Raw genomic sequence first — 22283 nt, forward strand, 5'->3', positions numbered from 1 at the left:
GGAAAATACAAAAAGGCAACCTTTACCGCCAGTTTATTATTCAGCAGCAGCTGGAATCCCTCTCTCTTCTCCTGCTCATCGCCGTCGTGCAAGCGGTCAGCCTGCTGCAGTAGCTGACCCAGTCCTTCCTCTAGCGAGGAATCTAAGATTAAATGCGTTTCATCCTCGTTGACAAGATCCAGGGAATCCCGTCGCGCAGTTCTCACTGTTTCACAGCTCACTTCATCTTCTCCTTCTTCGCTCTCTCTCTCAGACTCCCGGTCGTAATCAGACTCAGCGTTGGCTGTGGTGTACCTTTGAGGAAAAAAAAAACCACAACGCAAAATTAGTTTGAGGAGATGCTGGGCAGCCTATGACAGTTTCATATGTACGGTACAGAAAAAACTCTTCCTAATAGAGGAAGAGGAGTATCTTAGTTTATCCTGGAGAACACTGTACAATCCAAGTGTCTCAAATAACACACCAATCATTATTTCTCCTGTACTACACACAACCTCAAAAAGCTGACAAAAGGCGGCTCCCCAAAGTTAAGTAGAACTCAGTCACAAGTGTCCACATCTCATTTGCACACTGTAACAGCTTCTCTTAGGCCTTCTAACTTCAATGTAGAATTAAACAACTAAAAACAGAGCCAGGACAATTCGTTAAATGTAGGGATTATAAAAGAGAATTTCAACAAAAAATCCGACACACGCATCCATGTGGAAAATATAAGCTGAGGTTTTTAGCCTGTTCCAGGAAATTTCAGACACGATAGCTGTTTGGCAATCTCTAGTACCTCCATCATCTTGTCTGAGCACTAAATACAAAACAGCTTGTTCACACTGACATGTGAAAAGGTGCAAAACAGTAGGAGAGTAATCAAAACTCTTTCACATAAGCAAGAAGTCCAACAAGGAGACAGCAGATGAGCCACAAAAAGACACCACATGTACAAAAACCCCAGGCAATGGTTAGCTGCTAAATTAGTCAAAAGAACCAGGATAAAGCTCAGATCACAGTTTCGGAAAATGGCTAAAATTAAGCTCCCCCAAATCATATAGAGGCACCTAAGCTGGAAATTTAAACCAGCATTATATATTGACTGATACCATTGCAGTGGGGTGTCTACTTACAGAGCTAATTCCTTTTTAAAGACGACTCTCTAGTTGTCCCCCTCACATTTATCTGTAAGCTCTTAACCGAAGAATAAGCACAAGTCAGCCAGTAAGTTAAGAATGCGCACTTTTATATTCGGATTTTGTTGGTTTGTCTGAATAGAAAGCTCTCTTCCTGAAGCAAGCTACTTCAAATCATATAAAGCTTAATTCTAGGGGACATTTGTAATTGTCACCCAATTAAACTGTGCCCAAGCCATGTGTTGGACTTTAAAAGTTCTGCTAGAATTAAAAGTCATTGCAGTCTGGGGGCATTCGGTAACTACAGCTGTACTGCCTTTTGTCCTGGCTGAATTTCCCCTCCGAGGGAGAGCTCAGCGCTCTGTATGTGAAACTGCCTTTGTCTGGAGACAAAGATAGGTGACCAAAGTCCATATCTGAAGAAAGCAGTTACAGTAATTGGGCCACACACAGATAACAAGACACATTTGGCTATCAAAGCTTCAATTTTCTGAGAACCATCAATAACGCTCAAGCATTTCCCTCTCTGGTAGAGGGTAAACAAACACCCTCACTCACCACAGCCTCCAACTCCCACCCATAAATTAAAAAATGCACCACTTTGTACTGAAACATTTTAGGACAGGAAATAAAGTAACCGTCAGCCTTACCACTGCAAAGCCAGGAAAGCAAGCACTACAAGACGACGTGCTGGAGATTACGTAGGCAACACTAAATGAATGGATAATGTAGCAGCACGGTGGTAGGTGACACTGGCACGGCTCCATTTCAGATTGAGTTAAAAGCTTCACTTCTTGATATGTTCTTAAGATTAATGATATTATTAGTTCTCTAGACTACCTCATTTTTGGTACTTAAACACAAACTCCTCAAATTCTCTTACTTCCCGTCCTACCCTACTATGCAGCACAGTTGTGGGCCACGCAGCTGTGATATCGTCTTGCTACAACATTTTACTGGCAGCTGCAAAGATTTCAGTACTTCAGCTGAAAAACACTTTCCATGTTGAAGGCTCCTGAAATACAATATGGTCTTTAAAAACAGGCAGCAATGGATGACTCCTATACACTTTTTTCCTCCACCACAAAAATGTGTTTTCTCCAAGACAGCTCATACAAGATGCTGCCAGTTTAAAAAGACAAGTAATACCATCTATAACTTCACAAACTCAGAGTTTTCAGAAAGATTAAGGGATTTAGATGTTATCAGCCTGTTTTCTTGAGTTCATGATGATGGAAAGTTCTTAAATGCTTTAGTATGTTGAGGCCTCTGGCTAGCACACATCCTGAGAGAAAATGAAAACATACTATCTGGAACAAAAAAGCACATGGAAAGAGGAGGCAAAGAAGCCCAAAAGACCAACGCAGTGCCAAAGCAATATAGAGAAATTAAGCAGCCCAAGACCTCTGGGCTCCTGAAAGCTCGTGATGATTTTTGTGAATTGGATATGAAATCAGAGAAGATGCTTATGTCCATGTGGTTTACAAAACAAAGCTGAAATGTGAGTTCTTTCGGAATTTCATTAAAAGAATACAATTGCCAGAAGCGAATACACAGCTGAAATTTATCTGTTGAGAATAGTCTCATTCTTCCTCCCAGTGGCTGCTAAAAAGCTTAAATAGTCTTTTCCAAAATTTACATTTCCTACCCTGATTTTCTGCTAGAAAGTTTTAGTATTTACATCTCTAAAAGACAATATTGCATACTAAAGGCAGCTGGTCCTGAACAGACTAATATTATACCTAGTCGTATAGGACAAATACCAGAGTGAGAAATTGTATACTATTTGAATTTTTTTTAAATCAGATGAGAGCTGCTTATCCACTAATTCTCCACACTGGTCATTAAACCTAATTACAGATTTTAAATAAAATACAAGACCTCCTCCAACCATCACTAGGTTCCAAATCAAGTCATGTGGTTTTGCAGTAAAATATACCCCTGCTCCACAGCTCACTTGAGGTCCCCTAAGGAGGCCGCCTTCTCTGAACCTTAGAACTGTTGCCAGCCTCTATCACGACTTAAAATTTTCTAATGATCGGATGACACCTAGGGCTGGCATCTGTTGAAAAAGACCATCCTTTTCAGCATGCTTTACAAAATACATTGGCACCCTGATGACTCAATGCATATTATTATCTAGTTAGCAAGGTCTTGTCTTCACAACCAACTATATAGTTTTAAAATTTGTTATGCAGCCTTGTTACCTATTACACCATCGTGAATCACTTACTCCCTAATTTTGCTTTCCTATGAACACCCACTTCAGATGAATGAGATCACATCAGCTCTTTCCTAGTTCATCAATTCCAGCTACTAAAGATAAAACACTAAAATGAGACGGTTTTATGGCAGTCACAAAGCCTGCTTCCCTGCAGATCCCTGTCCTTTGTTCTAGGAGCTGCTGCAGTAACAGCTGCTTTGTCCCCTGATGACAAACCCGTGCTACCGAGTGCCAGTTTGCACCAGCTGACTGCTCATTTCGCTGCTGCCCAACAGCATGTCACGTCCAAATTCTGCCTGCCTTGCTCTCAGTGCTATAGTTAACTTAGAATCATAGAATCATTTAGGTTGGAAAAGACCTTTAAGATCATCGAGTCCACACTTCTCTCTTTAAATTACATTTCGTTTCAACTTCCCCTGGAAAACGTATCCGGCCAGCGCTGCATGTTTCAGAACACACTTACATACCTCAAAAGCTATAGAATTCGTCTGACTAAGGCACAGAAGAGAAGCGTTTCATCAGAAAGGCAGCAGTCACATACATGTATGCAGTACACCTCTTGTTTTCTATCTAATATCACAATACCTGCACCTCTGTTGTGATTTTTACCGTTGTTCTTAAACTATACTGTAGTTTTCACCTGTTGTTAAGAATTTAAGCAACACAACTGATCAGTGTGACACACTGAGAAAAATCCAGAAGAAATACCCTAGTCAAAGACATTTTAGTTAATTGGATTATATTTTTAATTTTATCAAGTTTTCCAGACATTCTAAAATATATTATTGTACGGAAATTTTATTTATAAACTCTCTCACTCAAGTCGCAGGCTGGACTTCTACTTCCCCTCTTCCTGCAAGGTTCCCTAATCAAATTATTGCTTTAAAAAAAAAAAAAAATTTTTTTTTCTCCTTTCCCTCCCTTCTCTAAAAGTCAGAATCGTTGCACTTCTCTCAATTTGGCCCTGGCAGCAGTAGACTTACTGTAATAAAAGCAAATAAAAACAGGATGACAGACACCTAGTAGGGAAAAAAATCCCTTCCTTTATGTTATAAAGTGTTCAGATGTAAGTAATTGGGCACCAAAGCCCGTAAAAGCTGCTTCTAACGTGGTGCTCTGCTTACCCTCCTTCACTTTCTCCATCGTCCGTATTGGCTGTTCCTGAGCTGGCTGTGAAGTAAATGGAACTGGAGCCTGCGGAATCACTTCTTTCTCTAGGAAACGGAAACCGCCTCCGGCGAGTTACTTTCTGGGTTTCTTCCAGATGGGACCTTTGAGGAAGGCAAAAAGAGAAACACATAAACATTTGATAGTGAAGTGTCTGCTATTTTACCTCCCTTCTCCTCTCTGGCACATTCGATCCACTTTGCTCGATACCCAAACAACTCACAAGGTGGCTTGCTCTTGCTTATACAAACATCCCACTACCATACAGCAAACATCCTGTTCTACAGTTAAAGCAAGTCTGACTGCAGACATATACAATCTATATATGCAATCCACATACAAAGGGGTAATCATATCACATGCATTCCTCTGATTTCCTCAATGAGCAAAGACCAAGGAATCCTGAACCATCTTGCAGAATATAGGACCTTTTATTCTATATCAAAAGTTACCTACAGTTGGCAGCAGAGAGAAAACAGCAGTTACTAGAGACAAACATTTACAGAACAAATAACCTTCCCAGTCTAGAATATGAAGCAAGTGTCACGACTTAATACTCCATAAGAAAAAAACCAACCTTGGCTAAACATACAATTTTTTTACATTAATCTCACTGGAGGACAAGACATAATGCCAGTGGAAACTAGAGAGACCCTTTTTCCACTTTTGGATTTTAAATTTATCATACTCAACCACGGCTATGGAGTAAATACGTGCAACAGTAGAAAAAGACAGAAAGGGGCCGGGTCGATACCTGACTTCGCCAACGATTTCTGCAGCTAAGTGCTGCAGGCTGTTTCGTAGCTCCTCCACTTCTTTTCTTAACTCCGAAATGTTTCTCAACACGAAGTCAAGGCGCTCCAGCACATCCACCTGCTCGTCGTGCATTAGGAGAGGTGTGTACCTAGCAGCATCTCCCGCCTCAACAGGAACCGGCACTCTAGGCACGACTTAAAGAAAGCAAGAGGAGAAAAAGTTCATTAGACACAAATGGGAAAGGATTTCACACGGGAAATCTTAGTACAATTTTGTTTTCAGGAGATGAGGAATATGAGGCTTGGTCTCAAGTATTGCTGCCTGACTTGGCCTGAGGTTTTGGGTTCTTCAACTGGTTTACCACTCCCTTCTCCGACACCAGCATCTAGCCACGCTTAACAGATTTGCAACAGCAGTTAGAGGTAAATAAAGCTCTTTTAACTACACTTCTATAACAATCCCCTTGTAAAAATTGTTTTAAAAAGAGCAAAATCCATACTGAATATCACAAAGACTACTGTAGATAAGGAAACTGCTGCTTTTTTTAAAGTCCTTACTGCAAATTAATTTAATTCCTATTCTACGCACTTCTGTTATTAACATCACACTGAAAAACTGCACTCTGCTTTTCTCCTGAATTGTGGTCACCCTGGGAGACCATCAGCCAGGAAAGCAACCAGCTTGCAAGATAACATGTGACAATGAACAAGGACAATGGAAGCTAATTTTGGCTAAAAAAGACCTATTCTTTAAAAAAAAACCACAAACAAACAACAAAAAAACCCCACAACACACAAAAAACCCTCTATTCTTATTCAAAGAAAAAAAAAAACCACAGAAACCCAGAGGAGACATCATACTTTAAATACAGTTCAGTCATCAAAATGCGTCCTTGCCTTGATGTGAATATCTAGAACCTTTACCAGTCTGTCAGATCCTTACATCTTCTTGCAGATATAGCATGATCAACTAGCATGTGAGAGCAGATTTACATCTGTGGATTTTAAATATGTTTTCTTGAAAGCTCATAAATATTATAAATAAATATACCACCAGTCAATTATTTAAGAAAGAATACTCTTTTTATATTAACAGAGAACCACTCTCAAAAAAGCAGCCAGATTTGCAGAAATGAAGGGCTTATCTTCCAGAGCGCCCTGTGCTAACGCATCTAAACTCAGAGATAAAAATCTAAATTCTCTTAAACAAAGAAGTACTGTAATCTTTCCCCGACTCCTCTTTTGCTTCCCAGAAATTATGCTCTTTGCTCCGCTGTTTTCTCAAGAGGGGGCTGTGTGCTTTTTCAAGCGCCCGCCCGGCTCTAGCAGCATTTGCCGCTGCTCCCACTGTCCCATCAGCGGAGGCAGGTACTCCTTTTTTCCCTACGTCTGCTCAGGACCTGCCGTTTCAGGGTGAGGTCCCCTGAAACCAGATGGACGAGTCCTTCTAAGATACATGGTCAGCAACCAGGGGCAGACATTTATTGCAGCAATAGTTACCAGCCTATCAAAGCCACACCGCTATATCTGCCCTCCCGTTACTGCTGTAGTGCTTGTGCGGTACGTGCTACGCGCAGCGTAGCAGGAAAACGTGAAGGTACAGGTATCTACAACCCGGTTCTGCAACACCACAGACTAAAACGCTGCTCACAAACTACTCCCGCCCCAACGCAGTAGCAAGACAAGCCTTCAGACACCGCCATGAAGATATTCAAATAGGAGTTCTTCCCCAGAAGTACTTTCATTTCTTAAATCCAGCCTGCTGAGCTGTACCCATTACCAAGGGAAACGCCCGGCACCCTCCGCGCTGCCGGCCTCGCTGCAGAACCTGAGCAACCGCTCAGGTCGCGGTTCCGCACGGCAGCCCGGGTCCCTGAGGCCGCGTTTCTGAGTTCCGCACCCGCCGCAGCTCGGCGGCGAGCAGGGGAGGCCAAAGCCCCGAACCGGCTCTCGAGAACGGGGCCTGGCCCAGAGCCCGCGCGGCCGGGCCTCGCCAGCCGGCGGCAGCCCTTTGAAAGCCGCCTTCCGACGGCCGGCTCGGCGCAGGCGGGACGCGCCCAAGGCCCCCGGACGGGAGGGCCTGCGGTGCCGGCTGCCGGCAGAGCGCAGGCGGGCAGCCCGGCGCGCAGACCCAGGGCCGGCGGTGGGAAGGGCGGGACGGGGCGCAGCGCCCACCGCCCCGGCCCCGCGGTGCCCTCCTACCCTGGCTCCGGCGCCCCGCGGCCTCCGCCTGCCGCCCGCCGCCCCGCCGCCGCCGCCGCAGCGCCCAGAGCAGGCCCAGGCTCAGGCCCGCGCCCGCCGCCAGCGCCAGCCCCAGCGCCAGCCGGCCGGGCCCGGGCCGCGCCATGGCGGCCCCGAGCCGGAGCCCCTCCCGGCCACCGTCCGCCTGCCGCTGTGGGCGGCGCGCGGGGGTGACGTCCCGAGAGAGGCGCCCTATGGCGTGGGGCCGCGTCATCCCCGCGCGACGGAGGGCCGGGCCCGCCGCCAGAGCGGGCTCCGTGTGACGTCGGCGAGGCTGCCAACGCCACTCCTGCGCCTAATTGCACCTGCGCCTAATTGCACCCGCGCCTAATTGCACCTGCGCCTGATTGCACCTGCGCCTGATTGCACCCGCGGCTGATTGCACCCGCGGCTGATTGCACCTGCGGCTGATTGCACCTGCGCCTGATTGCACCTGCGCCTGATTGCACCTGCGCCTGATTGCACCTGCGCCTGATTGCACCCGCGCCTGATTGCACCTGCGCCCGTACCTACCCCTGCGCCCGCCCGCCCCGTGCGGCCGTACCGAGCGGTGGCTGCGCGCCTGCAGCCGGCGGTGCCGCCCGGGCGGCTCCGGTGCGAAATGGCGCGGGACGTCACCGCACCGCCGCGGGGAGGCAGCGGGGCAGGGCCCGGGGGGAAGAAACCCGGTGGCACCGTGAGCCGGCCACGTCGGGGAGTGCCAGGGTAGGCGCCCCGGGAGCAGAAGCGGCCGGGAACCCCCGGAGCCGCGGGTGAGCCGTCCCGGCCGGCGCGGCGAGCCGCCCACCCCCTGCAAGCAGGGCCCTTCCCCGCGCGTTGTGCCGTCACAGGGAAGGTCACGCTGACGTCAGGTGAAGAGGAGGCGCCGCGAGACCCGGCGGCAGCAGCGGTGGCCGAGTGCAGACGTGGGGAGCGCCGGTGGCTGTGGCGGGGGGTGCGGGGAACGCTCGCCCTGTGTGGGGCGAGGGGGGCGAGCCCCGGCCGCCGGCGCCGTCTGCGCAGACACGGAGCAAACACCCACCTCGGCGCTGCGTGGGATGGTCGTCGCGCAGCGGGTGACGAACCCCGCCTGAGGGGCAACACCTGCACCTACACCTGTACGTGCACCTACACCTACACCTTAGAATGGAATCACAGGATCATGAAGGTTGGGAAAGACCTCTAAGATCACGAGTCCAACCCTCAACCCAAGCCCCCAGGCCCACTACGCCGTGTCCCCCGGCGCCTCATCTACCTGTCTTGTAAACACTTCAGGGGTGGGGACTCCACCACTGCCCTGGGCAGCCTCCTCCAAGGCCTGACCACTCTTCCAGTAAAGAAATTTCTCCTCATGTCCAGCCTAAACCTCCCTTGGCGCAACTTGAGGCAAGCTACGCTTGCACCTACACCTGCACGTACACCTGCACGTACACCTGCACCTACACCTGCACCTACACCTATACCTTCGCCTGGGCCTACAGGTGCACCTGCCCTTGCACCCACCCCGCACTGCCCCAACCCTACAGCCGCACACCCGGCACCCCGGCCCAGCCACTAGCGCTGCGCCGTGGCTCCCTGACCACCGCGCGTCACCACCGCCCCCGAAACCGCTACAGCCCCCCGGCACCGGCACAGCAGCTGTCTCTGGCGGTGCACCGCAGCTGCGGCACTGCGGCTGCGCCCGGTGCCGAGGTGTGGGGCGTTGAGCTTTAGTTCTGGTGGTGTCGGGAGAAACGCCACGACTCCGCCGGCTCTGCACCCGCCGTCACCTTGCGACCTGTCCCCGTCCTTTCTGACTGACGAGCGGCAGCCGCAGGGACACGGCTGCGGTGACAAACCCTCGGTGCGGGCGCGGAGGGAGCCGGCTGACTTTCTTTGCGTGGTTACGACGTACAGCCCTACCGCTCCGGGCAGCGTGAACTCCTGCTCCCGCGGATATTAAAGATGGTATCTGAGTGACGCCGCGCCTCAGCCTTGCTGCTGTTCTTCCCTGTCGCGCTTTAATGAAAGTAATAAAACCAAGCTTTTTGAAAGAAATAATTTCCGCAAAGAGTAGGTGCTTTGCTCTTTCCCTTTAACCCTTTTATACCAGCAGAAAACAACCGCTGGTGGGTGGGTGGACCTGAAATCCCCGTTGGATTTGACGTTCAGTTGCTATCTTTTTCCCCCAACCGTGCCAGCCCCACAAACGAACCCCCAAATTGCGCCGGAGGTTTTGTTATTGCCGTTAAACTGCTCTGTAACAGCAGCAGGGATTGCTGCTGGGGGTAACGGGGCAGTAACGCCCCTTCCATTTCGCCATGGATTTTTTTTGCTGGGGCTGTAGGCGGGGGGTAAATCACCGCCCACGGATGGAGCTGCTGCTCGGCGGCTGTCAGCGATGTCCGTCCTGCCCTGAAACCCTTGTACGCGCCGGAGCGTCCGCCACCAGAGCCACCTTGCGCAGCACCGGAACACGGTGGGCTCTGGGTAAAATAAGCACGTAGATGGATTTAAGATACTTTCTTTTCTCTAAACTCTTTGCTTTTCTTAAAATAACCCTGGGATCTGGTTTTACAAAGACAGCTTGGCCCGTCTGCTGCTGCAGGTCTCCAGCAGACGTGCCGGCTGAGATGCGGAGAGCGGTGTTGCGTGGCCTCTCGTCTGATGCACGAACCAAAGCTCCTCAAGCAGCAAAAGGGAGTTGCGGAGGTTTTTTTATCTTCAGCTCTTTGGGGGAAAGTCTTTACTTCTCCCACGTGGTATGAAAATTGCTGCTTCCGTGTAAAAACCAGTCCATGACGTCATCCCCCGCAGCAGGGCCAAAGCCCTGGCAGCAAAGACCCAATGCTGCGGATCAGCGGCTTCTTGAGTAACTGGGGACGCTGGTAAGAGGAAAGGCAATGACTTTTACATGCATCAGGTTGTCACTGAGCGCGATGCTCGTGGAATATCAACCCTTCTAATGCGGCGAGGGCTGCTCATCCCCCGAGCGGAGGTGCTCGCAGGCGGCTTGGCCCATCAGCCAGCGAGCTCTGGGGCTGGAAGCACGCCCCGAAGGACGCTGCCCTGCTGCGGGAGCAGCGACAGGACCGCCGGAAAACGGGGAATGTCCCAAAGCTCCCTCTTGGCTGGCTGGTGGTTTGACAGCTTCCAGGAGTGAGGGACAAATGTACAAAAAAAAGGTATTCCGGAAAGCCCAAAGCTGCTGAGTGACGTAGCGGGGGTGGAAAATGGTTATTTCAGTGAGCGAACCATTCATAGGACGTCGTGGTACAGGGGATGTGAAGAGCCGCCGGTTCTTGGGTTGCGATTGCGGCATTTTAGGTGGCAATGGACTGTGTAAGGCGAAGAAGATGGGAATGGCCAAATGATCAGCCCGAGCCTTCAGGGTCTGAATTTCTTCGTTCTATGGTAAATGCAGTGAACGTGTGGGCCAGTTACATTTCTGGTGTGATCCCCCAAACCTGTGGTTTGTAAGAAATTGCTTCTACCAGGATTATTGAAACTAGAAATGTCTTTTTCTGGAACAGCCAAAGGAAAACTTTACTCTCACACCCTCTGCAGCACATTCATTACTAGCTAAAAAGGTGGATTAAACATATACTTTTATTACCGTGTCCCAAGCACAGAGCTTCTCAGCAGCAGCCTCAGATAACGAGCAATACCATTTAATCAGCTTTATAGCACAACCTCTTGGGGATTTCTCCTTGCAGTCAGACACAGCCATCAGCAGCTTGCTCCTCTTCCACAGTGCGATTTGCCTCCAGGAAGCAAACCCACACCTTGGGTCCAGGGGATGCTTGTCCTGAGGTGCTGCCCTCCGTCCAATTAGTAATATTCTGGGTAGGAAATTTAATTGGGTGCTGCAGAAAGAAGAGGGTCTTAATTAGAAAAAGCTGCTGCTGTCAGAAGAGGAAAAATAAAGCTCTTCATATGCCACTTGCCTCTCCTAAGCGTGGGTAACGGGGTGATGATTTCTGCAGAGCCAAATAACCTTTGCTTTTAGCTGAATTATTGGGAGAGGTTCAAAGCCGGCAGCTCCCGCTGCCCCCGTTTCCCTCCATGTCCGACGAGGGCTGTGAGCAGACTGGTCGGAGCCAGTGCCAAAGGCTAAGAAGTTGCTTTCGGATGATGAATGGTACCGCTGAGATATATTCACTGTATTTTATAGCTCACGCTCACACCACTGCCGGGCTGCGCGCTCGGGCTGCCTCCCAGATTTCGATATCTCATCAGGAAATTCAATACTGAAATATTGTGTGCAGGCTCTGTTTTCATTTTCCTCTCTTATTTCCCCCCCCAAGAAAGAGCGGTGTATGAGCCAGACCGACTAGCGAGAGCAAGAGCTGGGCAGGCTGCCATGCAGCGAGAACCCCGGCTATTTTTTTCTTTGATTTGTGGATAGGACGAAGGGTCTGGATTTCGTGTCTGTGTTATTTTCTGCGGCCGGCAGGACAGTACCTGGGGGCCATGCTTGCAGTGAGACCACCCGGTTGAGGTCCAAAGGGGTCAGGGATTTTGGGACTCCTGTCGAAATCAAACACAACCCAGGTGAAACGCGCAGGAGGCAGCATTTCCTTCTCATTAATTGGCAACAGAGCCAATAACGTGTTAATTTGTCGCACGAGAAGCCAAAGGCAGGTTTACACTGGAACACAAGAGTTATGAGTAAACATTCGGACTGTTCTGGCAGCGAGGATTTGGGGAAGACCCTCCTTAGGATGGAGGTGATCTAAATGAGCTGATGTTTAACCCATGGAGTGAGGTATCCCACACACAGCTTGAAATGAACATATTGGGATATTTGGGGCACATTTTGGGCACATCAACCTCTGTGGGTTATTTTCTTTTACCATGCCAAACCCAACAAACATGTTAATAATAACAAACAGGTTAATAATAATGTTAATAATAATGCTTATCAAGGTTTGGTGTTGTCGAAGCATTTCCTTTAGCCTAGCGAGCAGAAATGTTATTTTCCCCCTTGCTCCCTGTTGGAGTTAATCAGTAACTCGGGGCAGCGATGGAAACCGGCCCCAGGTCACGCAGGAAGGACGCGGCACGGCACAGCCCAGGCTCTTCGGCACGGGAACGTCCTTCTTCTGCTTTCTCCTGCAGTCATTTATTTCTGAAGATTATTAGTAAAATTAGGAATGGATTACGGCTTGTTAATAGTTTCTGGCGAGCTGCATGGAGAGGCTTCTGTTCAAGTTTTGAGGCTAGGGAACTATTATTTGCTATTTATGGAAATATTATTTGCTTTATATATAGTTTTCAGACTGCTATGGTGGGTGTGGAGGGGGGAATTACTCCATCAGCACCTGCAGAACAAGCACCTCTGTCTGCCCTGCTCTCAGGAAATGAGCTTCTCCTCAAATTTTGAAGGGATTTAAACCCCCATGTTTCCGGAGAAAAGCTCAACAGCCCACAGAAAAGGGGACTTTTTTCCCAATATGCCGGTTATGCCAAAGGGGAATGTTTGGGAAGGGCCCCAGGGTGGTACCTGGGATGCTCTGCAGGGTCCAGAGCTCCCCACCTGCCTGGCTCCTGGTCCATCACCTCCCAGTCCTTCATCTCCCTGTCCATATCTCCCTGTTCACTGTCTCCTGGTCTTTCGTCTCCCTGTCCATCACCTCCTTGTTCATTGCCTCACTGTCCATTGTCTCCCGCGTCATTGTCTCCTGGTCCGTCGCCTCCCTGCCCATCCCCTCCCGTCCCCGCTCCCCCTGCCCATCCCCTCCCGTCCCCCCTCTCCCTGCCCATCCCCTCCCGTCCCCGCTCTCCCTGCCCATCCCCTCCCGTCCCCCCTCTCCCTGCCCATCCCCTCCCGTCCCCGCTCCCCCTGCCCATCCCCTCCCGTCCCCCCTCTCCCTGCCCATCCCCTCCCGACCCCGCTCCCCCTGCCCATCCCCTCCCGTCCCCCCTCTCCCTGCCCATCCCCTCCCGTCCCCGCTCCCCCTGCCCATCCCCTCCCGTCCCCCCTCTCCCTGCCCATCCCCTCCCGTCCCTCCTCTCCCTGCCCATCCCCTCTCTGCCCATCGCCTCCTGCCCACCCTTGCAGGGAAGGCAGAGCCGGGACCCCGGGGGGGCCCGCGGTGCCCTGCGGCGTGTTCCCCCGCCCCGGCTCGGTTACCCAGCGGGGTTACACCCCCCCCCGATCCCTTCAGCCCTCCGGCGGTTCGCCCGAGCCCCCCCGCAGCCGGGGCGGGCGGGACCCGGTGCCCGCGGGCGGCGGCGCGGCGGGGCGGGACGCTGGGGGCGGCCCCCGGGCCCGGCCCCCCCGGAGCGGCGGCGGCAGCGGCGGGAGCATGCCGTACCTGCTCATCAGCACGCAGATCCGCATGGTGAGTCCGTCCCGCCGCGGCCCCCGGCCCCGAGCGCGCGTGGGGGGCCGGGCGGGGACCGCGGCGAGCAGCGGGGCAGGCTCGGCCCCGGCTGCAACGGGCACCGCTGCCTCCGGCCGCCCTTGCCGTGCCCCGGGCCGGGCCGCACCTGCTGCCGGGGGGCGCGGGGCTCTGGGGGTGATGCCCCGCAGGCTGGGGGGACCCCCGGCACGGCCACGCTGCTGGCGCCCGGTGCGAGGTGTCCGGCACGACCCCGGCCTTGCGCCTCCCGTCACCCCGACCCTTCCCCGGGGCAGCGGGCGTCGGGGAGGAGGAGAGCGCTCGGGTGCCCGTACCCCGCTCCTTTCCCCCTAGAACCCTCCCCTCTCGAACAGCAGGTAACGCAAGTGGGGAGGCGCGGGGTGGCACCCCACGGGCATCAGAGAAGCTAGTCTCTGGCCACGTGTCCTCGCTGTCGGTTTTCCCTCTCCCCGAACAGCCGTTTCACGGTGGAAAATGCAGCCAAAGGGAAGGGCATTACTGGCAGCGGGGTCGTGGCGCAGCAGCCCAAGCAGCGGCAGGGATCTCTGGCCGGGAGAGCGCAGGCCGTAATTCTCGTATAAAGACATGAAGGAACCGTTACTTCCTGACGATCGCAGCATCTGCAGCCCAGATCTGCCGACCTCCTGTCAGCCGGCACGTCCTGCCAGCGCTGCGAGCGCGGATAGCCGTCCGTTTGTCCGGGGCTTTTTCCTTTTCCCGACACAAAGGGGAACTATACGTCTGAAAGCCAAAATATGACGATGTGGTTTTGCGGTAGGAAGGGGGTAATGGGGAAAAAAGCAAATCACCAAGCTGGCAGGAGTTTGGTGAAAGGTGCTGCTGCTGTCGTTGAAGATGTCCCGTTACAGACACAGCTCACACCCAGTGAGCAGTGAATTGAGAATGAGGACCTGTGGGGATGCTGTGGCACCGAAGGGTCTGTTGGCAGTGATATCTGGCATCCTACAGGTTAATTAAGTGATTATGGACCGAGCTACAGAAGGCACCGCGTGGTTGGGGTTTGCAGCACTCCCGAGAAAGGCATGCAACAGGGCGGGCTGGATCATCGTACCTCAGCACGTTTCGCCCCGGAGACTTTGGAAACTCTGCTCTTTAGCAGGGCAAAGCAAACATTTCCAACCTGAAAGCTGGCATTGAGCCGCGGCTGGAAACAGCCCGTCCTGGTCTAGCAGGGGGGGATTGACTTGGCTGCTTTTTCCTGGCAGCGGCCGGGGCGGGGATGGGTCACTCCCTCCCGCGGCACGTCTGCCGTGGGCTCCACGGGGCCGGGCTGCAGGCGGGAGGGCTGCACGGTGAGGGGCGAGCAGAGGAGGCTCCTGCTCGGCTTCAGTCCCTGTCTTTCCCAGCACTCCAGGCAGTGGAGCGTGCCTGCGTGTTTGCACAGCTCGCCACGCTGTCTGACGAGTGGTGCTGCGTCAGCGCTTCTGGCCGGGCCCTGACCGAGGCTCATGATTTACACGCAGTTTGCCAGCGCCGGTTTGTAGATGGATGCTGTCAGGGAGGGATTTCACCTTCTCTGCTGCATTCGGTCCTCACCCGTCCGCTTTCCCCAAACCAGCGTCTCAGCTCTCCCAGCCAAGTAGAAATTCTCGGCTTTCTCTGCCGTCAGACTGACCTGCCACGTCGCTGCTAAACTCACCGCGGGTCAAGGTGCGCAGTTTCCCATCCTGCTGCGCTTGCTGCCGGGACCGAGGGCTCCACACGACGGCGGAGCACGCAGCCCGCGAACCTCCACGTGCAACCCCTGTTCGAGGCGCAGGGACTCTTGTCCTGTCCCTGGGCTTTGCTTTCTCCAAGGGGTGATAGAGAAGAGAGGGCTCAAAAGGTGTCTGGGTGATACTTAAAATATTTTTGAGGTTATTTAGGGTTGAGCAGCCCTTTGCATGTTATAAAGGGTTGCTGATAGTGTGATGTAGGTTTGCCAGTGGATGGGGGACATCCCTCGGAAGAAGAGTTTTCACTTGCAAACTTTTCATAAGTAGTGTGGAGGAGATTTAAAAGGAAACAATTGCTCCATCTATTAAAATCAATTAAAACTCGCTGTTTTCAGGGATAGCCCAGAGGGTGCAGGGGTAGGTTTTGGAGCACGGAGCGTCTTAGCACCCCATCAGTGCTGAGCAGGGCCGGGTGGGTTGTGGGTCCCACCGTGCAGGTGTGTGCGACGTCTCTCCCACTCACCCGCCCTCGTAGCTATGGAGAGCGTTCAAGGCTGCGTCCTGGCTCTTCCAGCCGCGGCGTTGCAGGGCGGCCGGGTGCTGCCCTCCCTGGCTCTGCCGGGGCTGGGTTGGGAGCAGGCGATCGTTGTGGAGGTCACATCGGCGCTGTCGTCATCTGCTGTGCCCTGATTCTTAGTTCTGGAAAACCTCCAGCCCAGGAATATTTCATAAAACAACACTTTTGGAGCACTGCAGAAATGTCCCCGTCCCCCCCATACGACGGGTGGGAAGTCCACCTGACGGCTCTGGTGGCGAGATGACTCACGTCTCTGACCGCCTCCCCCCGGCTCCTCCGGTCTCCTCTCGCTTCCAAGGGAGCGTGACTGTCCCTCCTCATCCCGTGGGTGCTCATCTGCCCCAGTCACTCCATGGCACCTTCTTACCCCGATCTTCTCCCCCCTCCCAGTTAGTGGAGTCATTCTCAAAGCTGTCTTCTACCAGGACAGGCAAACCGTCCCTAACTGGCCTGGGGATGCTCATTTCATGGTAAAGCACACAGATTTGCTGGTTTTGCACGATGAGGCTGTGAGTAGCACCTCGTTGCTGTCCTACAGACTTCCCAGTGGTGGATCCTGGAGGACCAGAGCCACCGAGAGCTCAGCCAGCAGGTGGCCCTCCAGGAGCAAAGCCACCACGGTCCTCTCCTGGGACGGGCAGGTGGCTCACAATCATTCCCTTCCCAGTAAAGCCCTCACTGTCCCTGGGAGCGGGGTGGGCGCGCTGCCGCACATTGCTCACCCGCTCTGCTGCCTTTCCCTGCAGGAGGTTGGCCCCACCATGGTGGGCGATGAGCATTCGGATCCCAGCCTGATGAGCTTCCTGGGGGCCACGAAGAGGAACATGCTGGGGAACCACTTGTAAGTCCTCCTCTGCGACATTTCAGGCTCTCCCCTCTCCTTATTTTCCCAAGAAAATTGGGAACGTTTTCACTCCTTGTATCCACCATGGCACCTTCCAGCTGCACATTTAATCCCAGGACTAATTTGATGCTGAAAGGACACGCACATGTCCTTGCCCCTGCCTCACCCAAGGAAATGCTGCCTGATATTTCATTTAGTTCTTTCTTTTTTTCTTGCTCTGACCCCATTTTAGCACCTGACCCATCTCCTCCCCTCTCCTTACCCCTTATATGCTTGGGATGCTGCTGGCTGTACCCTGACGTTGCCCCGGCTGAAATAAAACAGGCACAGTGAGCATTTGGATCTTTCTGCATAACTTTATCTGCCTTTATCCCACCCTGAATCCTTAAAGACAAACCTCCTCTGGCTTACTATCATTTCCAGCCCTGAGATGCTTGGAAGCAAACGGTGCTCATCCCTCCTCCCGCAGCCTTGCTCTGGCTGTGGCCTTTTTTGGTGCCAAGCCACCCGACACGCTCATCCGCAGCCTGTCCCGTCCCGTCACACTCGCTAGTGCAGCTTGAGGTTTCTCCCCGTCACCCAGCATCCGAGCCAGCCCCTCTCGACGGCTCCTGAAGCTTTTCCTGGGGCTGCTGAGCCCCAGGGTTGGAGCTGCTTCCCATCGTGTCCCCCCCGACTCCAACCCATTAGCCTGCGTGTTCCCAAGCCGTGGGTATTTGAGACTTCTCCACGTCCCCGTCTCTCTGCCCACACCGAGTTTGACACCAGCCTTCATCAAAGCGCAACTTGGAGGTGTCACCAGCATGTTCTTTACATCTTGGCCCACTTTTTTTTTATTTTTTCCCCACTTGATATCTCACTTCTTGTTTTTCTCCAGGAAAAAAAAACAACCCACAAAGCAAAACAAAGCCCCAAATGCAAATTAAAACAGCAGAGGAGCGGTTAGCTTTCTGCTCAAGCTTGCCCACTCACGCCGTGGCGCAGAGGAGGAGTAGGAGGAGAACCAGCCGTTAAACAGAAGGGGCCTCTCGGTCCCAGTATGTTCTCAAACTTCCATCGGCGGAGCTGGGAAAACCCACCTACTCGGTAGCAGCCTGGCAAACATCGAGGTCTGGGTCCTCGGCTCCTGCAGCGTTAAAAACCTGAACGGAGTGGGAGATTTTAAAGAAAGAGGAGATTAAAAAAAAATACCGACGGCTCCCCGTTAAAGAGGACCCCTTCCGAATGCAAACTCAGGTCACTGCCAGCTCCCCGCGTCGGCAGGAAGGCTGATCCCAGACCCCTCTGTCCCTCATCTCCCTGCCGAACAGCTCTGGGTGGGTTTGCTGGGCCGAGCCGTCTCCGCGCTATTCCCAAGCCGGTGGGTGGCCAGGAGATTGGCAGCAGCGTCAGCTTCATGCTGCTGCCTGCCAAGCCGAGCCCGGGAGCCGGCAGGGAGTTATGCAATGAGAGAAGGGAGACCCGAGGGGGGAGAAAAAGAAGAGGCTTCAAGAAGGAAGAAGTGCTGCTGGCTCCTGAGAGGGAGGGGCAAGGATCCCTAGGATTCGGGTGGAAAAGAAAGGCAAAGAAGGATAAAATGCCTCCATGGCGTTAGCCCCAGCAGCCAGGGAGGAGACGCAGTGTTGTAAGGAACGGCAGCGCCACATTTTGCTTATTTGGGAGAAGGGATCTGAGCTGTCTACGGGATCTCCCTGGTGGATTCACCACCTTTCTTCCCTCCCTGTGGCCTGAAGCATCTCGAGCTCCCTCTTGCCCCTCCTGCTTCTTGGTATGGCTTGTGTTCTACCCAGGGTAACTCCGCTGTGTCCCTGCAGCATGTCTTCCCCATTTGCGCTTGAGCAACGGCGGGTGGAGAAAATAACCTGGCTGGAATGTGGCTGCTGACACCCCGAGAGGCACGGCGGCATGCCAGCGGGGTGAGCCCCAGCTGCCTCCGCCAAAAATCCCAACCAGGGGTGAGAGCTCCTGTACGTGCACCACGGCCGAGCAGGATTTTCCATCCACCTGACTGCAAGGCTTCGCTAGCAGTAAGCCCGGTATAGGACGCTGCAGATCTTGCTCTTCCCGTAGCACTGTGGGCCCCAAAACCTTAAACGTGACTGTGGAGGGAGCCTGAAAGAAAAGGTCTAAGCAGTATGGACCTGCTGGGGCACTGTAATACACAGATGAAGTACTTAATTGCCTCTAATAAGGGAGAGCACTGATCCTGTTATGCAGCTCTGCGCTAGCTACTGCAAGCGGCACATCATTAAGTTCAATCAGCTGCCGGCACGCACCGTCGCTCCCCTATCTGACGTGCAGCGGCAGAACCCGGGCGCATCTGGGCTTTAGCAAGGGGGGAGCCGGGCTCTGCCCCAGCCTGCGCGTTTCTGGTAGCCAGTGCAGGGCCAAGGATCAAAAGCCTGACCCTCGGCTGCTGCAAAAAAGGGGATTCTCCCGGGTCCACCCAGGTGACGTGCATGCGTGGATGACTGCTGGGCACCATCCCCGGCATCTCCTGTAATTAAAACAAGCCATCCGCGCTGTTCGGTCTTAAATGAAAACTGATGCCTCTGTCAAATTTTGGGAGTTGAGGTCTGATGCACCTGCTAATACTTTAATTTAGCTGTTCCCCAGGGCACAGCCAACCCCATCCCGAGGAAGCTAGGACAGCTGGGCAGATAGCACTAGGAGGTTGTCTGCTCCATCACAAAATAGCTGCGTGTGGACGCTCCTGCCCCGGCTCGATCCCGTCCCCAGGCACACTCATCTGGGCTCGCTGGTTTTGGCACATCTGGGAGGCAGGGCAGCTGGGGTCACGTACTTAACGATGTGCAAGTGCAGAAGTCCTCTCCAATCTCGGGTGACTTTTCTGTTCCCTGCTGGCATTTAGCTGGGAGGAAAGGCTTTGCAAATGTTCCCAGCCACTCCATCCTGATTCAGACCGGTTGCACACAGGGACGGCGGCATATTTGATACGCACTGTGTGCGATCTTTTGTTTCACTCAATACAGAGTTGTGTTTAAAGCCCTGGGCAACTCGGCTTTCCTTCTGCTTTAGCTCAGCCACTCAGTTTTTTAGGTTCCCACAAATAGCAAACAATCCCTGCCTCAGCTCCTTCCTCTGCATAATGGGAATAATATTTACCAACTCCAACATGTGAATCTGAAGGGTATGTGGCAAGCCTCTTAGAGAAAGCATTGAGTTCAAAGACACTTATAATAATACATATTATCTTTACACCACATCTGTAATTATAGCAAAGTATAGTCTGTCTTGAGAAACTGAAAAAAAGCTTTCACATCTTGGTGTTATTTCATGCTTTAAAAGCACTCACCACTCTATTAATGTTTTGCAATCTTAGCAAGAGCAACTTTGGAAATGCTTTTGGGTCTTTTTTTATTGTTATTAGTATGAAAATCAGGGGAGTCTTTGTTAAGGTGCCCAAACAAGATCACCAATGATCCTGTAGCCCATCATTATCAGCTTATCTGGCACAGTGAGTCATCTAAGAGCTAAACTATTATGAAGCTTATCCCATCTGCTTGAATAAATACTGCATCCAAAAAGACTGTGTTAAAGGAACAGAAAGGCTGCCAAATCCAGCACTGAAGGTTATACTTGCCATTTCAGCTCTGCTACTTCCCCACCTAATTCCGGCCATTTTGTGTCTGTATTGTGCTACTCTTCCACTCTGCAATCACCGTCTATTTTCTTTTCGGTGGGAGCAGTCTCACAGCCCTCAAGTCTTCTACGGAGAAGCAGCCTCAGGGATCAGGTGGAGGGAAGGACGGCTGCTGCTCCAAATGCGGAGAGCCAGCAGAAGCCGCAGAGGAATAACAGCTGGACAAAGATGCCAAGTGCCAGTTCCTAGCCATCCACAGCACGCAACTACTCCGAACTGCTGGGGTAGAGAGGAGCCTGCGCTCCACCTTATTTGGCAGCTCTGTTGAGGACTGATGACTTCTGGTTTTTCAAAGGCTTGATACTTGGCTGAAGGCAGCATTTTTTCCAGTCCCCAAATTTCAAGCACAGGCTCTCAAAACCACCCCATTTACAGACATGCTCTGACAGAGGCAAAACATTGGTTTTTCATTCCTTAGAAACACCTGAATCATTCTTCCCTGCTTTGCAGAGATTATCCTCTTTTTCCATGAATTCCCAGCTGTGAATACTTGTGAACCTCTCTGCTGCAGTTTCAGCCCAGTTAACCAAGCAGCATGTGGCTTTGGACAACCGGTCCCCGAACCACATTTCGATTTAACATGACCCTTCCGTTTTGGACAGGCTTCCTCCTTGGTTTGGTAGCTGTGGGTTTTGGCCTTCCCATCTGGTTAACCAGGACATTGCATCACACAGACAGTATTGCCAGATGTGGGGTTTAGTAGTGAGGCAGAGTCACTTCCACAAGGAAATTCTTGTCTCTTCCTTCTCCACCTCATTTTATTTCTTCTCCTCTTTCCTGCTTGCAGCTGGGAGTACTACGTGAACGATGCGCCGCGGATAGTCTTGAACAAGTTGGAGAGCTGTGGTTACCGGGTGGTGAGCATGACAGGCGTGGGCCAGACGTTGGTGTGGTGCCTCCACAAGGAATAGCGAGGAAGACTTCTGCGTTCCACTGGGGATCACCTCACACAGGACCGACAGCAAACTTTCCCCTTAATTCCTTTCTGTCCCAGACTGCAGGCACTCAGGCATGGAGGGAGGAGTGGTGTAGAGGCAAAACTTGACCCAATGGAAACTTGCCATCCCTGGCATTTCACAAGACCGGGGGGAGGAAGGTATGCCCAGTCCAGACGAAATCACGCAGAGAACAGATGGCTCTATCTCTGCCTTCATCTGAATGGCAGTCTGGCAAATACCATCTTTTTACATTTTAATCATCTCCTGTTTAGCATGCATTGGAGGAAGCTCAAATAACAGACTTGTCTGCCTGTTCCTCAGGGCTGCCCCAGAGAGGTACGTGCTGAGCTGTGAGAGTTCAGGGCATGCCTTCTCCCAGGCCACAGGGGGTAGGGAGGGGAGGCCGAGCACGGATGGCATACTATCTCATCCCTGAAACGTAAGCGGGAACTACCAAACCTACACAGTGCTCTTTGAGAATCCCTTCACTCAGCAGCAAGGCCGGTTTCTTTCCCAAATGGGACTGTGGTTAGCAGCATCATCAGACTTTCAGCCCCAAGAGTGCCATTCAAGCGTAACACATTGTTCCTGAAATAGCCTTAGAGCAGCACAGAAGGGTCTTGTGAACACTTCAGGTACGGGCTCTGTAATCTTAACAGCAGCAGTTGCAATGCTGGATTGTTTGGGACTATGTATCAATCCTGCTGTAGGGGTAACACCAATAAAACATTTCTCTAAAGAGACCAATGTCTT

At 52.3% G+C, this 22283-nt stretch overlaps 2 protein-coding genes and 1 long non-coding RNA gene across 6 annotated transcripts in view; 1 reads left to right on the forward strand and 2 right to left on the reverse strand.

Annotated features, from left to right (window-relative positions):
• RMDN3 (regulator of microtubule dynamics 3) overlaps window positions 1-7632 on the reverse strand; it is a 43683-nt gene extending 36051 nt beyond the window's left edge. For all 4 annotated transcript variants that reach the window (XR_012675836.1, XM_075163667.1, XM_075163665.1 and 1 more), the window contains exons 1-4: window positions 7467-7632; window positions 5264-5459; window positions 4467-4613; window positions 27-294 (exon numbers count right to left, since the gene is read on the reverse strand). Coding sequence is in view for 3 of the 4 variants with exons in the window: in XM_075163667.1 (XP_075019768.1) it covers window positions 27-294; window positions 4467-4613; window positions 5264-5459; window positions 7467-7611 (756 nt within the window). In the remaining variant the exon portion in view is untranslated. The remainder of the gene's footprint in view (window positions 1-26; window positions 295-4466; window positions 4614-5263; window positions 5460-7466) is intronic.
• Window positions 7633-11054: 3422 nt separating this feature from the next.
• On the reverse strand, window positions 11055-13145 carry LOC142088375 (uncharacterized). Its single transcript, XR_012675837.1, has 2 exons — window positions 11461-13145; window positions 11055-11329 (listed from the first exon to the last, which is right to left on the reverse strand). It is a non-coding gene; the product is annotated as an uncharacterized LOC142088375 (long non-coding RNA).
• A 573-nt stretch (window positions 13146-13718) lies between these two features.
• On the forward strand, window positions 13719-22273 carry GCHFR (GTP cyclohydrolase I feedback regulator). Its single transcript, XM_075163673.1, has 3 exons — window positions 13719-13810; window positions 16831-16925; window positions 21380-22273. The coding sequence occupies exons 1-3, from the start codon at window positions 13775-13777 to the stop codon at window positions 21501-21503; spliced, it is 255 nt and encodes an 84-aa protein (XP_075019774.1). The 5' UTR covers window positions 13719-13774; the 3' UTR covers window positions 21504-22273.
• The last annotated feature ends 10 nt before the right edge of the window (window positions 22274-22283 follow it).

Source organism: Calonectris borealis, chromosome 14 (genome assembly GCF_964195595.1).
Source record: "Calonectris borealis chromosome 14, bCalBor7.hap1.2, whole genome shotgun sequence".
NCBI classification, from domain to species: Eukaryota; Metazoa; Chordata; class Aves; order Procellariiformes; family Procellariidae; genus Calonectris; species Calonectris borealis.

Bases quoted from the DNA above. Each gene is read 5' to 3' on its own strand.
- GCHFR (XM_075163673.1), top strand. From the start codon at position 13,775: ATGCCGTACCTGCTCATCAGCACGCAGATCCGCATG. The intron at 13,811-16,830 runs GTGAGTCCGTCC...CTTTCCCTGCAG, and splicing joins TCAGCACGCAGATCCGCATG to GAGGTTGGCCCCACCATGGT. The intron at 16,926-21,379 runs GTAAGTCCTCCT...TCCTGCTTGCAG, and splicing joins AACATGCTGGGGAACCACTT to CTGGGAGTACTACGTGAACG.